This window comes from Geotrypetes seraphini, chromosome 2 (assembly GCF_902459505.1).
Source record: "Geotrypetes seraphini chromosome 2, aGeoSer1.1, whole genome shotgun sequence".
NCBI lineage: Eukaryota > Metazoa > Chordata > Amphibia > Gymnophiona > Dermophiidae > Geotrypetes > Geotrypetes seraphini.
In genome coordinates, this window is record NC_047085.1 from 12876203 (window position 1) to 12891517 (window position 15315).

General features: G+C 43.9%; 1 protein-coding gene across 3 annotated transcripts in view; it reads left to right on the forward strand.

The window, feature by feature from the left end:
* The window catches only part of LOC117355302 (ubiquitin carboxyl-terminal hydrolase CYLD-like), a 71481-nt gene that overhangs the window by 42309 nt on the left and 13857 nt on the right, over positions 1-15315 (forward strand). For 2 of the 3 annotated variants that reach the window (XM_033933625.1, XM_033933624.1), the window contains exons 10-14: positions 3962-4028; positions 4936-5068; positions 6698-6806; positions 9035-9153; positions 13515-13737. In XM_033933625.1, the coding sequence (XP_033789516.1) occupies positions 3962-4028; positions 4936-5068; positions 6698-6806; positions 9035-9153; positions 13515-13737 (651 nt within the window). The remainder of the gene's footprint in view (positions 1-3961; positions 4029-4935; positions 5069-6697; positions 6807-9034; positions 9154-13514; positions 13738-15315) is intronic. The other variant, XM_033933626.1, reaches the window with a different exon arrangement.

Consider the following 15315-nt stretch of genomic DNA (forward strand, 5'->3'; position numbering starts at 1 on the left):
GAAAAGGAGATAGCAGTGGTCATCAGTGGGGATAGCAGGGCTGGTCATCGGGAGGAGAGATAGCAATGCTGGTCATGGCAAGGGTGTGGAGGATAGGAATAGTGGTCAATGAGGGGGTGGAAGGAGTGCTGGTCATTGGGGGAAAAGGAGATAGCAGTGGTCATCAGTGGGGATAGCAGTTCTGGTCATCGGGAGGAGAGATGGCAATGCTGGTCATGGGAAGGGTGTGGAGGATAGGAGTAGTGGTCAATGAGGGGGTGGAAGGAGTGCTGGTCATTGGGGGATAAGGAGATAGCAGTGGTCATCAGTGGGGGTAGCAGTGCTGGTCATCAGGAAGAGAGATGGAAATGCTGGTCATGGGTAGGGTTTGGAGGATAGGAGTAGTGGTCAATGACATAGTAACATAGTAGATGACGGCAGATAAAGACCCGAATGGTCCATCCAGTCTGCCCAACCTGATTCAATTTAAAATTTTTTTTATTTTTAATTTTTTAATTTTTTTCTTCTTAGCTATTTCTGGGCAAGAATCCAAAGCTTTACCCGGTTCCAACTGCCGAAATCTCTGTTAAGACTTACTCCAGCCCATCTACACCCTCCCAGCCATTGAAGCCCTCCCCTGCCCATCCTCCACCAAACGGCCATACACAGACACAGACCGTGCAAGTCTGCCCAGTAACTGGCCTAGTTCAATCTTTAATATTATTTTCTGATTCTAAATCTTCTGTGTTCATCCCACGCTTCTTTGAACTCAGTCACAGTTTTACTCTCCACCACCTCTCTCGGGAGCGCATTCCAGGCATCCACTACCCTCTCCGTAAAGTAGAATTTCCTAACATTGCCCCTGAATCTACCACCCCTCAACCTCAAATTATGTCCTCTGGTTTTACCATTTTCCTTTCTCTGGAAAAGATTTTGTTCTACGTTAATACCCTTTAAGTATTTGAACGTCTGAATCATATCTCCCCTGTCTCTCCTTTTCTCTAGGGTATACATATTCAGGGCTTCCAGTCTCTCCTCATACGTCTTCTGGCGCAAGCCTCCTATCATTTTCGTCGCCCTCCTCTGGACCGCCTCAAGTCTTCTTACGTCTTTCGCCAGATACGGTCTCCAAAACTGAACACAATACTCCAAGTGGGGCCTCACCAATGACCTGTACAGGGTGTGGCTCTGCCGGTGCCGGCTTGTACGATGGCCCCGGTCAGCGCCCAGAATAGCCTGCGTCTCACATGCTTCCAGAAGAGGCTGGAAGTCCTGCTGGTTTCATATTCAATAAAGAAGCACAAAAATGGTCAGGAACAATGAAGTTCAAAGTAAAATAAAGTCCCAATTTATCGAGTTCACAAACCCTGGACAGGGTTTAGTTCATTCTTTCCATGAACAAAAGCAAACATGAAAGAAAAACTGGGTTGCAAAAACAAACAACCTACACCTTCCTTGCAGGTATAACAGGTGAGTAATTCCAGAGTCTGGGCTAGTCCATTCTTAATAAGTCTGCCTTTAGTCAGCAGGCAGGCATAAGATTATGCACTTTCTTTGTGGAATGGAAGTGCTGCAATCAGGCCTGGGTTGAAGCAGGCCTGTCCCAACCAACTCACAAACAGTTGGTGGGGGAGGGGAGTAGTTGAATCCACTTATTTAAATCTGCTTTTAAACAGTATGCCACAATTGGCCCCACAATCCCAACCAAGGATCTTGTGTGGATTCTCCCCAATCTACCACCCCTATATAGAGTCCAAATTGCAGTCTCAATCAGCCTCCAAAAGGCAAACACAAAGAAAAAACTTTCAAACAAAATAAACCTGATTTGAGACTTCCAGGTTTAGGCACCTTTGCAGTGTGAGCCCAGCACTGCTCACCGGCTCCACACAGGTACATGCAGGTTTTCAAAATCCCCAACAGTCCACAAAACTAAGCACAGCAAACAGTAAAGGAATTGCACTTAGCTTTCATCCATTGCAGTGGTTTCTGAATCCATGGCAGTGTCCATAAATTCCATGGCCTCTGGGTTGGCTGGCTGGCTGGCTGGCTTCAGAGACAGGGGTAACATCTGCCATCTCCACATCCTGATTCTGAGAGGGTTCAGGAGCCCAGTCCCTTGAGCCTCCTTCCTGGGCTGCCCCAGGACAGACTGAATTGTTCCTCCTCAGCTCAGCTTCTAAAGCCCTGAGCTGGACACGCCCTAACCTACAGGGGGGGAGGGACGATCTGTAGCTTCTGCTGGGCTTTCTGATTAGCCCTAATTGGGCTCAGCAGTTGTGCCTTGGCTGTGTTGTGAGCCTGCCTCCTAGGCTGTTCTTTTATCAAAGGCACCTCCTGCTGCACCGGGCTATTCCCACTCTCATCTTTCCCTCCCCAGTCCTCTTGTTGTAGGGTAACCTTGCCAATGACTGAGCTCTGGGAACTGTTTGTAGGAGGGCTGCTGTACTGGTCTGCTCTCCTAACAGTCAGGGGTTTTTGTCCCTTCTCTGGCACAAACCTCACTCTGGTGTCGGGTTTGTGACAAGGGGCATCAACACCTTCTTCCTTCTACTGACTACGCCTCTCTTTATACAGCCCAGCATCCTTCTGGCAGCAGCCACTGCCTTGTCACACTGTTTTTTCGCCTTTAGATCTTCAGACACTATAACCCCAAGGTCCCTCTCTCCGTCCGTGCATATCAGCTTCTCTCCTCCCAGCATATACGGTTCCTTCCTATTATTAATCCCCAAATGCATTACTCTGCTTTTCTTTGCATTGAATTTTAGTTGCCAGGCATTAGACCATTCCTCTAACTTTTGCAGATCCTTTTTCATATTTTCCACTCCCTCTTCGGTGTCTCCTCTGTTACAAATCTTGGTATCATCTGCAAAAAGGCACACTTTTCTTTCTAACCCTTCAGCAATGTCACTCACAAACATATTGAACAGGATTGGCCCCAGCACCGAACCCTGAGGGACTCCACTTCGAGCGACTTCCATTAACCACCACCCTCTGGCGTCTGTCCGACAGCCAGTTTCTGACCCAGTTCACCACTTTGGGTCCTAACTTCAGCCCTTCAAGTTTGTTCAACAGCCTCCTATGAGGAACTGTATCAAAGGCTTTGCTGAAATCCAAGTAAATTACATCTAGCATATGTCCTCGATCCAGCTCTCTGGTCACCCAATCAAAAAATTCAATCAGGTTCGTTTGGCACGATTTACCTTTTGTAAAGCCATGTTGCCTCGGATCCTGTAACCCATTAGATTCAAGGAAGTACACTATCCTTTCTTTCAGAAACACTTCCATTATTTTTCCAACAACTGAAGTGAGGCTCACTGGCCTGTAGTTTCCTGCTTCATCCCTGTGACCACTTTTATGAATAGGGACCACATCCGCTTTCCTCCAATCCCCAGGAATTACTCCCGTCTCCAGAGATTTGTTGAACAAGTCTTTAATAGGACTCGCCAGAACCTCTCTGAGCTCCCTTAGTATCCTGGGATGGATCCCGTCTGGTCCCATTGCTTTGTCCACCTTCAGTTTTTCAAGTTGCTCATAAACACCCTCCTCCGTGAAGGGGTGGAAGGAGTGCTGGTCATTGGGGGAAAAGGAGATAGCAGTGGTCATCAGTGGAGGTAGCAGTGCTGGTCATCAGGAAGAGAGATGGCAATGCTGGTCATGGGAAGGGTGTGGAGGATAGGAGTAGTAGTCAATGAGGGGGTGGAAGGAGTGCTGGTCATTGGAAAAGGAGATAGCAGTGGTCATCAGTGGGGGTAGCAGTGCTGGTCATCAGGAAGAGAGATGGCAATGCTGGTCATGGGAAGGGTGTGGAGGATAGCAGTGCCGGGCATCTGGAGGGGTGGAGAATAGCATTGTTGGTCATCGGTGGGGAGGGGAGAAGAAAAAAGCACCATTATCCAAAGGAGGCTCAAATATAAACCAAGAACCCCATTTTTTTGCCCCAAAATCTCAGTTTGTTATCATCATATTCTGATTCTCTTCTCAGATCCCGAGGAGTTTCTCAATCTGATTATGCATCACATCTTGAGGATTGACCCACTGCTGAAGCTGCAGTAAGTGACTGTCTCTATGTGGCTGAACCCATCAACAATGATGACACCAATGACTCAATTACCTCTACTAGCACCCATCACCACTGAATCCATTACTGCACTTGTATGTTATCTTAAAGCTCATGGATCATAGAGGAGATGATGCAGTTAAATAACTGATGCCAAATAGTTTGGGTTTGGCTTTCTTGATGCACCACACTGTACTTTTTTAAAGTCACTTCATTGGCTTCCCATCTGTTTCCAAATACAATTCAAACTCCTCTTACTGACCTACAAATGCATTCACCCAGCTACCCCTCACTATCTCTCTTCATTTATCTCCCCCTTGTTCCCCCCCCCATGGGCTCCACTCACCGGCTGTCCCTCCTGTCTGTACCCTGCTCTTCAACTGTCCCTTCTGCCTTGCTGTGCCATATGCTTGGAACAAGCTGCTCCAATCCCTATGGCGGGCTCCGTCTCTGGCAGCATTCAAGGCCTGTTTAAAAGCCAACCTCTTTGAGAGTGCTTTCGACTCAACTCCTCTCACCTTGGGTTCTGCATCCCCTACTCTATATGTCATGTGTGTCTGTCCAAGTTAGATTGCAAGGTCTTCCGAGCAGGGACCATCTATAAATGTCAAAATGTACAGCATAAGAGATAAATAGTAGTAGTACCCGTGAGCTTTCCTACTTATTGCAGATTTAAATGCTACCATGAGAGTGGTGCTGGCAAGTTTAATGAGCTGCTTTTGGTCATTCAGTGAGCATCAGTGCCAGATCTGGCATTAGAAACTGGAGAATATTGCACTGGCTTAGCTTATTAGAAAGAAAGAGTTGATAAAGAAATCATGCGTTAGGCCATTCCCTCCGATTCCCTCTTTATGAATCGTAGTTTTGGGTGTCTGAATTGTAGGATGTTCTTCTTCCAGGTCCAGGGGACAGAAGGAACAGGAATGTTACTGTTACCAGATCTTCATGGAGAAGCAGGAGGAGCTGGTCCTGCCAGATGTGCAGCAGCTGTTGGAACATTCCTTCCTCTCTGCAGACCTGAAGCTGCTGGAGGTGAGGGCCGCTGTGCAGTGCCACCACCCGCAAGTGTTACCAAGATTTGGGAATAATGACACAACAGTAGCCGTAGTAACAGCTTGAACTTACATAGTACCAAATGTATGAACAGCATCCCAACACACTTTGTGATGTAGCAGTTCTGCAGAATCATAGGTGCTTCCCTGCAGTCCCCAAACTGAAATGATACCTAGAGGTAACTTGAGACTATTAGTTTTAACTGGAACGTGAGTAGGGGTTTGATAGATATGAAGGCTTCAGATCCATCAGGGATGAGGTAGCCAATGAGCAAGCCCTGGAAGTGGAGAAAAAACCTTTTAGAAACATAGTAGATGATGGCAGATAAAGACCCGAATGGCCCATCCAGTCTGCCCAACCTGATTCAATTTAATTTTTTTTTCTTCTTAGCTATTTCTGGGCAAGAATCCAAAGCTCCACCTGGTACTGTGCTTAGGTTCCAACTCTGTCAAAGCTCACCCCAGCCCATCCTCAACCAAAAGGTCATATACAGACACAGACCGTGCAAGTCTGCCCAGTACTTCAATATTTACTATTATTTTCTGATTCTAGGTCCTCTGTGTTCATCCCACACTTTTTTGAACTCCATCACCGTTTTCCTCTCCTCCACCTTTCTCGGGAGCGCATTCCAGGCATCCACCACCCTTTCTGTAAAGAATTTCCTTACATTGCTCTTGAGTCTCCCACCCCTCAGCCTCAAATTATGCCCTCTGGTTTTACCATTTTCCTTTCTCAGGAAAAGATTTTGTTCTACGTTAATACCCTTCAAGTATTTGAACGTCTGAATCATATCTCCCCATACCTCCTTTCCTCTAGGGTATACATATTCAGGGCTTCCAGTCTCTCCTTGTATGTCTTCTGGCACAAGCGAAAGACAGTCGTAGGGGGAGGGGAGAATCATTTGCATAATGTTGTCTTTTTAGGCTAATGGTACCAACCCAAAAAAGACTATTGGGCGGTGTTTGAAGGTTTCTTCATGTAACACCATTATTTGTATCTTATCACTATACATTTTAGGATAGTTTAAGATTTTACTATTTGTTCATAAAATCTTGTACTCGATAGAGACGGTACCTTTGAGTAAATTGGTTTCTTATGTTCCTTGTAGATCTCTGCAATCTAGTGGCAGGCATCTTGCTATTTCTGAACCTAAGTCTGCACGTTTAATGTGTACAAGCAATAAATCTTCTTTCAAGCACCGCTGCTTTGGAATGCGCTCCCTGTATATTTACAGGAGGAAAGTTCCATGACTCATTTTCGTAAACAACTTAAAATGTATTTATTTCAGTCGGTGTTTTCTAGTTCATTAAATTTATGATTGTATGTTTTAATGTATTTATTCTAAGATATCTTTGTGCGGGGGGAGGTCTTTCCTATTAAATTTTGTAGTTGCTTTCTGATATGTTTACATATTTTTTATTATAAACCGCTTGGATTGCTTTTGTATTTTAGCGATATATCAAGTGAAATAAATCTGTAATCTGTTTCCATCTATGATCCATCTAATTGGGACCTGGGTTGGCCACGGTTGGAAACAGGATTCTGGGTTTGACGGTCCTTCGGTGTGTCCCGGTATGGCAACTCTTATGTTCTTATCTATCTTTGCAGATCCCATCCTGTTTCATTATCCAAATGCCACGTTTTGGAAAGGAATATAAAATGTTCAGCAAAATAACTCCCTCCTTGGAACTGGACATCACAGATCTACTCTTTGATAGTGAGTTACCTTCAATCTTCAACGACATTTTAATGCTGAGAGCAATCACAGGCTCCTGAAGCCCCTCTCTGGGGGGTCGTTCCGATTTGTAGCTATGTGCTGTACCAAGCTGGGAATTTTGCCTTTAAAAAGACTCGGTTTCCACTATCAACAGGGACAATGTAACAAAACTAAGAGTCAGAAAAAATACTGTGTAAACAAAAACAAACCGACTCTATAATGGTAACTCAACCCACGAGGAGGACCCGTTGTGCTAAAATACAGCTCAGAGGTATAAAACTCTAAAGAGGAGGAGGTAACCCCCTCTTAGGAAAAAGAGTTTATTTTTCCAATCATTGCTTCATAACAAACGAGTCCAACTCAAAGGTTTGAATGCTTGTAAGGTATATATGTCTCGCTAATGATGCAATATGCATTCAAAACATTTTTCAAAGGATAATCAGAATTTCTGCATTCAGGTAAGCACTAAACAATTTTTGCGTTCATGTAATAAATGCTCAAAAAAGGTACTTGTCAGGGTCCCGACGTGGCCCCGTTTCGGTGTCTACTTCAGGAGACCCCGTCTGGCTGATTTGCTTGCTTTACAAATTGACAACCATGTAACATTTGAAAAAAGATCGTTCAGCAGATGAAAAAAGATCGTTCAGCAGATGAAAGAATTTTTTCATCTGCTGAACGATCTTTTTTCAAATGTTACATGGTTGTCAATTTGTAAAGCAAGCAAATCAGCCAGACGGGGTCTCCTGAAGTAGACACCGAAACGGGGCCACGTCGGGACCCTGACAAGTACCTTTTTTGAGCATTTATTACATGAACGCAAAAATTGTTTAGTGCTTACCTGAATGCAGAAATTCTGATTATCCTTTGAAAAATGTTTTGAATGCATATTGCATCATTAGCGAGACATATATACCTTACAAGCATTCAAACCTTTGAGTTGGACTCGTTTGTTATGAAGCAATGATTGGAAAAATAAACTCTTTTTCCTAAGAGGGGGTTACCTCCTCCTCTTTAGAGTTTTATACCTCTGAGCTGTATTTTAGCACAACGGGTCCTCCTCGTGGGTTGAGTTACCATTATAGAGTCGGTTTGTTTTTGTTTAAAAAGACTCGAGCAGGACAGTTTGAGTTTGTTCATGTTGGATACTCATGTGCTCATACTGTCAGTAGTGCCCAAATGTTTGGGAATCTGACTGGTGTCACACAATTCAGCTTGTCATACAAGTCAGATAGGAGAAGAGTTTTTAGATTCAAGCTCTTTTCTGTCATCCTACAGCTTCTCCAGTTTTATCAGTCATGTAAATTTAGGAGCTGCTTATTCATAACTGGCCTCTAGGTGTCACTATAGTTTATAGTTTATTATTTAGATTCCGCCTTTAAACAAGGCGGATTACAACCAAGCATACACAATTGTAAAATAACAAAACAAACATGTCAAAAAAACTTCAAAATTGCCAAGTCACATAAGAGGCATCAGCCTTAAATATTGTACCTAGGGTCCCTCTGTTTTTTGTTACCCTCCCGCTTTCTCTGTTATCCCATTCTCAGAAACCGTGTTTATTCTACTGTTAGCCGCCCTGAGCTTTCTGGGAGGATGGGAACTAAATCAAAACAAATAAATAAACCATCGAACTTCATCCTACAATTTACACAAATCTTTTTTGTTGCTTGATATATTCTAGAAGCTTGTTCCACTTAGCAGGTCCTGCACATAGGAAAGTACTAGATCTCATAGTCTTATGAGTTGGAATAAACAAATTATAATGTGTAACAGAGCGCAGTGGTCGAGAGGGCGTCGCACAATCCTGTAGGTATTTTGGTGATAAATAAACCAAGACTAACAACTTCTACTTCACTCTGAACTCCCTGGCCAGCCAATACAATGATATGAATTATGAAGTGACGTTCATACTTCCCAATCCCAAACAAAGTTCGAATAATGGCTGCAGCGTGTGACCGAACCGCTGTTCCAGGTCCTTTCCTTCCAGGTTAAAGTGGCAGCCTTCCTCCCTCATCCCCCAGTGGAAGACATGGTGAGATATCTGCCATATCAGAGACTTTGGTGTACAGATGGTCATTGAATAGCAGGTTTCCCTGGCAGACAGTTGGCTCTTACCTGGACTCCCAGCCCTGTCATTATTTTTAGGCTTAAGGAGCATGTTCTCCCTGTTAATCTCGTGCGGTGGTCTGTCCTACACCTTGAGATTTGTTTTGGGTTTCCCTTTGCAGGTCCCAGAGAATGTATCGTATGTGGGGATCTGGCCACGCAAGAGTGTCCCGAGTGCTTCAGAGATAAGACGTTTGCAGCTACTGGACTGAAGCAGTACTGTGACCAGTGTAGAGCACAGGTATAGCTCTCTCTCCCTCCCTCGCTCTCGGGGTAATTTGATAAGCTAAACCCAGAGGTGAGATACAATGTTATCAAGATACATGTAACAACATACAGACAAGAACAGAGCTCGGTACTGGGGACCAAACTGTTTAAAAATAAAAGACAGCCCAGCCAATTTTGGGGTGGTCACATGTTAGTGCAGCATTTCTGGAACTTCACTCGCTGGTTGTCAGTTTGTGACTTTGAAACTCTTAGGAAGGCCAGAGGCCAGTCCAACTTCTTTGAAAAGACTCTCCCTCTACAGTATATCCTAGTACATACCTTCAAATTGCCAAATGAAGTCCTTCTATGCCATTTTCCAGAAAATATAGATGTTGGAATAGAGAAATGGGACTTTAGGAGTAACCTCCCATTGGAAAGCAGATTGGAGGTAGAGCAGTCATGATTTCACAGACTGCATAAAGCTTAATTGTTAATTTGCTTCACCATGTAAGATGCAAAAGGAAGCTTAGATCAAGTTTTAAATTATAGACCAGTTGTTCCGCCACTTATTTCTGTCAAATGGGATGATCAGTGACACTCAGAAAAGCACACAGACAATGTAAAAGCATAAACAATAACCCTTTATTATATATATATAAATATGAATATAAGAATTAAATAACTTCACCGTATCCCAGGCAACGACCAGTCCTTCACAATTGGGAATCCTGCAATTGATAGGTGGGTAGACACGGGAGACTTGGATTCTAATGTTAGGGTCAGAATTCCGGTCTTATATAGGATCATAGTAAAAACAGAAATAGCTGGTCCTGCTATTACGATTCAGGCACACCCAGTCCTGGTCTTTTGTTCCTTGTTTTGACAACACCTAGGTCAAGGGGGTGTTGCAGAGACCGGTTTCCCATCTGGCTTTATTGTCCTTTTGATGTTATCAAGGAGGTGTTGCAGATCCCGGTTTCCCATCTGGCTTCACTGTCCCTTTGATGTTGTTTGGGCAACACTCAGGTTAAGGAGGTAGTATGCTGAGTTTCAGTTACTCCCCTGGCCAGTCCCTCTGATGTTGTTTGGGCAACACTTAGGTCAAGGAGGTCAGAATGTCAGATACTTGTTGTGGAAACCTTTGATGTTGTTTGGACAACATTCAGGTCAAGGAGGTGTGAAATCAGCTTCCCATCTGGTTCTTACTGTCCTTTTGATGTTGTCTTGGCAACACCCAGATCAGATAAGCAGACTTGAGGAGACATATTACGTATGTTGAGTTTCAGTTACCCCCTGGCCATCGGCATAACACCAGTTGTATCCAATTATAGACCAGTTGCATTCATCACAATCTGATTTTCGTAAGGGCTACAGTACAGAGATGGTTTTAGGATCTATGTTGGATATTTTAAGATCTCAAGTATTGAAAGGTAAGAGTCCTGATTTTACAATTTGACCTTTCTAATGCATTTGATTCAGTTGATCTTGTGCTTTTATTAAGATTGGTGGATTGGAATTATGGGGAATGTGGCTAAATGGTTTTGACTAGATCTTACAAAGCTAAAATGCTCTCTGTGCTATCAGATAACTGGCAGCCTGCATATGGGTCCACAAGGCTCTCCCCTATCCCCTTCTTTTTTAACGTATTTTTATATTTATTGAGTTATGAGCTAGAGAAGTTTAATTATACTGTGTTTATCTATGCAGATGATATTACAGTGTTGATAACCGTTTTCAGATAAATTTAGAACATGTGAGATTTAAAGCAAGTTATTGTATAAATTTAATTGAGCAATGGATGGCTGAGTTTCGGTTTAAATTAAATAGGGAAAGCAACAGAGTGTTGGACCTATTGGGGAAGGGGTTGAAGGGAAGAGAAGAGAAAAAGAGATGCCATGCTTAAACAGGTGAAGGAAGACGGAATGAAATACTGAACACACAGCAGAAAGGGAGAGAGACAGTGAAGTATCAAAAACAGAGGGGACAATAATGGTCATGGAGAGTAGACTAGAGACAGGGAGATGCTGCATGGGAATAGTACATGGACAGAGAAGGGGCAGTGTCAGACATGGGAGGGGGCATATGGACACAGGAAAGGGCTAGATGTGGGAGGGAATAGGAACACAGAAGGAAGATAAGTAATGCAGGACGTAGCGTAGTGATGATAAATACAGGGAGACGGACACAGGGGAGATGCTGGACAGGAAAGTATAGGGAACACAGAGAAGGTACACAAAGATGGAAGATGAATTGTGCGCACAGAAAAGAAGAAATGTCAAATGAGCAGGAGACCCTGGTGAGTGAGTTAAGAGAAGACAGAGGAAATAGAAACCAGAGCCTGGGACCAACATGACCTGAAAAATAAAATGACCAAACAAAAAAAGGTAGAAAAAGAGTTTTATTTTCTGTTTTGTGATTAGAAAATATGAGAACTGAAATGTTTATCCTGCCAGTGCTGGTGTTAGACAAGGGTAAGAACATAAGAATAGCCTTACTGTGTCAGACCAATGGTCCATCTAGCCCAGTTTTCCATCTTCACGGAGGCCAGTCCAAGTCACAAGTACCTGACAAAAACCCAAATAATAGCAGGCTTAGGGCTTTGTCTAGCCAGGGGGCAGTTGCTCTAATTTCACTCCTTCTCCTAATACCATCTCTGGCATGTGTGATCTTTATATTTTGCACAGTATAGGAGGAAATGGATCTTTCTATTTCTTTGGTGTTGTTCTCCATGGAAGTTGTGGCTTCTTTGGATTTTGGTTTATGTTTATCATTTTTGGTCAGCTATTATGTATTTGGCATTTGTGTTACATAAGAACATAAGAATTGCCGCTGTTGGGTCAGACCAGTGGTCCATCATGCCCAGGAGTCCGCTCACACGGCAGCCCTTGGTCAAAGACCAGCACCCTAACTGAGACTAGCCCTACCTGTGTTCGTTCTGGTTCAGCAGGAATTTGTCTAACTTTGTCTTGAATCCCTGGAGGGTGTTTTCTCCTATGACAGACTCCAGAAGAGCGTTCCAGTTTTCTACCACTCTCTGAGTGAAGAAGAACTTCTTTACATTTGTACGGAATCTATCCCCTTTCAATTTTAGAGAGTGCCCCCTCGTTCTCCCTACCTTGGAGAGGGTGAACAACCTGTCCTTATCTACTAAGTCTATTCCCTTCAGTACCTTGAATGCTTCGATCATGTCCCCTCTCAATCTCCTCTGCTCGAGGGAGAAGAGGCCCAGTTTCTCTAATCTTTCACTATACGGCATAGCCCTCTAACCATCTTAGTCGCTCTTCTCTGGACCCTTTCGAGTAGCACCGTGTCCTTCTTCATGTATGGCGACCAGTGCTGGACGCAGTACTCCAGGTGAGGATGCACCATGGCCCGGTACAGCGGCATGATAACCTTTTCTGATCTGTTCGTGATCCCCTTCTTTATCATTCCTAGCATTCTGTTCGCCCTTTTTGCCACCGCCGCGACATTGCGCAGACAGCTTCATTGACTTGTCGATCATAACTCCCAAGTCTCTTTTCTGGGAGGTCTCTCCAAGTACCGCCCCAGACATCCTGTATTCGTGCATGAGATTTTTGTTACCTACGTGCATCACTTTACACTTATCCACGTTGAACCTCATCTGCCATATTGATGCCCATTCTTTGAGCCTGATTATGTCACGTTGCAGATCTTCGCAATCCCCCTGTGTCTTCACTACTCTGAATAACTTTGTATCGTCCGCAAATTTAATCACCTCACTCGTCGTACCAATGTCTAGATCATTTATAAAGATGTTAAAGAGCATGGGTCCAAGCACCGAGCCCTGCAGCACCCCACTGATGATGCTCTTCCAGTCCGAGTATTGTCCATTTACTCCCACTCTCTGTTTCCTATGCTCCAGCCAGTTTTTAATCCATGTGAGTATTTCACCCTTGATTCCATGGTTTGCAATTTTCCAAAGTAGTCATTCATGCGGAACCTTGTCAGACACCTTCTGAAAATCCAGATATACAATGTCGACCGGGTCGCCCTTGTCAATCTGTTAGGACAAATTTTCTCTGTAGCGCTCTGTTTTCCTGATAGTGGAGGGGATAGTGTGAGGGGAGATTGGTTTTGTTGATCCTTTTTCTGTATTTGTGATTTATAAAATGACAGTTGTACAGAATATTAATTCTTTTTATACTTTAATAAAATGATTTCAATATAAGATCATAACTATTCAAGGCTTGAGCGGATGGGATCAGACAGATTTTGCGGGGGCCAGAACAGGGACAGAGTTGACGGGGACAATTTTCCCCATGTCATTCTCTAGTACCCTTACAACCTCATACAGGTTCCTTTTATGAGTTTCCACCATGCTTTTGCAGGTTCCTGTTGGACAGCCTTCTCATGCTTTCTTATTTTTGCTTGCAGACTCACATGCATTACAGACGCAAGACACATAAGCCACAGAAGCTGAAATGCCCAGTGGAGTTCCAGATGAGCAGCAGACACAGAGGCAGCTCTCGAGTTCCCAGAGAGACAATGGAGCTTTTTGCTGTATTGTGCATAGAGACCAGTCACTATGTCTCCTTTGTGAAATATGGCCCACAGAAAGAGCATTGGATGTTCTTTGACAGCATGGCTGACAGACATGGTAAGAGGGAGAAGGGGGGGTTAATGTCCTCTTTATTGCCTTGCTGCCTCTTAGTTCTCATTTCCTTTTCATCCAGTCCAAATAATTGGGTTATGTCCATTTCTCCAAGGACAAGCAGGTGGCATATTGTCACATGTGGGTGACATCATCCATGGAACTTGGCAAGGACAGTCCAAAAAGTGTACTGTCACTTTAGATCTTATAGGACTGTCTGTACCACGTGCGTGCTGGTGCCTTCCCTTCCAATGTCGGCTCACGGGACCTGCAATTCTTTTCTGCGTTGCTGAGAAGCTGTGGTTTAGAGTCTCTTTAATCGTGTCAAACTTCGATTTTTTTTTTTTTTTTTTTTTTGTGCCTTCCCATTCTGTTTTTCCTCTTTATGTCATAGTATTTTATTTCTTTCATTTCCCTAATGTTCGGTTAAAAAATTTTCTTTTTCTACCAAATTTGTTTTTTGGACCTTCGGGCTCTTTTCAACTTGTTTTCAGGCTGGGAGCATCAACATTTTTTTTGGTATTCCACCTACTTAAGCTCCCCCAAGCCATAGAGCCCTTTGACTTCACGTCAATAGTTTTTCCATCGATATCCAAAGCTGTTAGCTGCTTCAAGCGGTGCACTCGATGCCAAAGAACCATTTCAGTTACAGAACCACATAGTTGGTGTGTTCAATGCCTAGATCCTGACTGTCGAGATATTACATGCATCCTCTGCTCTCATATGCTGAAGAGGTCACTTAAAACCAGGAAGTTGCAATTTGAGAAACTTTTCAGTCCAACTTCAGGAACATCGAGTATGGCTGGAGGCTCCAAGGCTGATGTACAGCCACATACTACTCCAGTATTGGCACTGGCACTGACGGCTTCATCTTGTCATTTCACCTCTTCTTCATTGATATTACCATCCTCGGGAGAACCTCTTACAGCTAAGAAGCACAAACATGTCTCCCTCTCAAAGTATCCATCAACGCACTCGAAGCATCAATGCACCGATACATGATTGCCATCACTTAATTGGTGTCACCTCTGAGTTGTGATTTGACATCAAGGTCCCCAATGCTCTTCACCCAACAAAGCCAGCACCTAATTTACCCCTGCTAACATCTGTACCAGCGCCATCTCTGCAAGAATAGTTTCGAGAGCTGTTGCAGAAGGAGCTAGCTGGGATGATACAGCCGCAATCCATGCAAGTGCCTGCATTGATGCACCTAGCCTTAGCCGAGTTTGAGCACCATCCATGAAGTGCACTGAGCCATCATTCTCGGACTCCACAACATCGAGCATCCTCCAGAGAACAGAACACACCAACCTCATCTTGGATGTTTTTCATCCTGTTTCCGATGGTCTCCTCGACACTCACCTCGATGTACTACTTCTGCAAGAGCTGACATTGAGGAATATGACTCAGATTTATCACTACGCTCTTCCAGTGACAAACTAGAATTGTCTGCTGAAGAATTTTATAGTATTCCCTCAGATTCTTCACCCCCTTCTCCTCGCCAAAGGTCACCTCCTGAAAGTCTGTCATTTACTAATTTTATTAGACAGATAAGAAAGGCACTTCCTACCAACATGGCGTCTG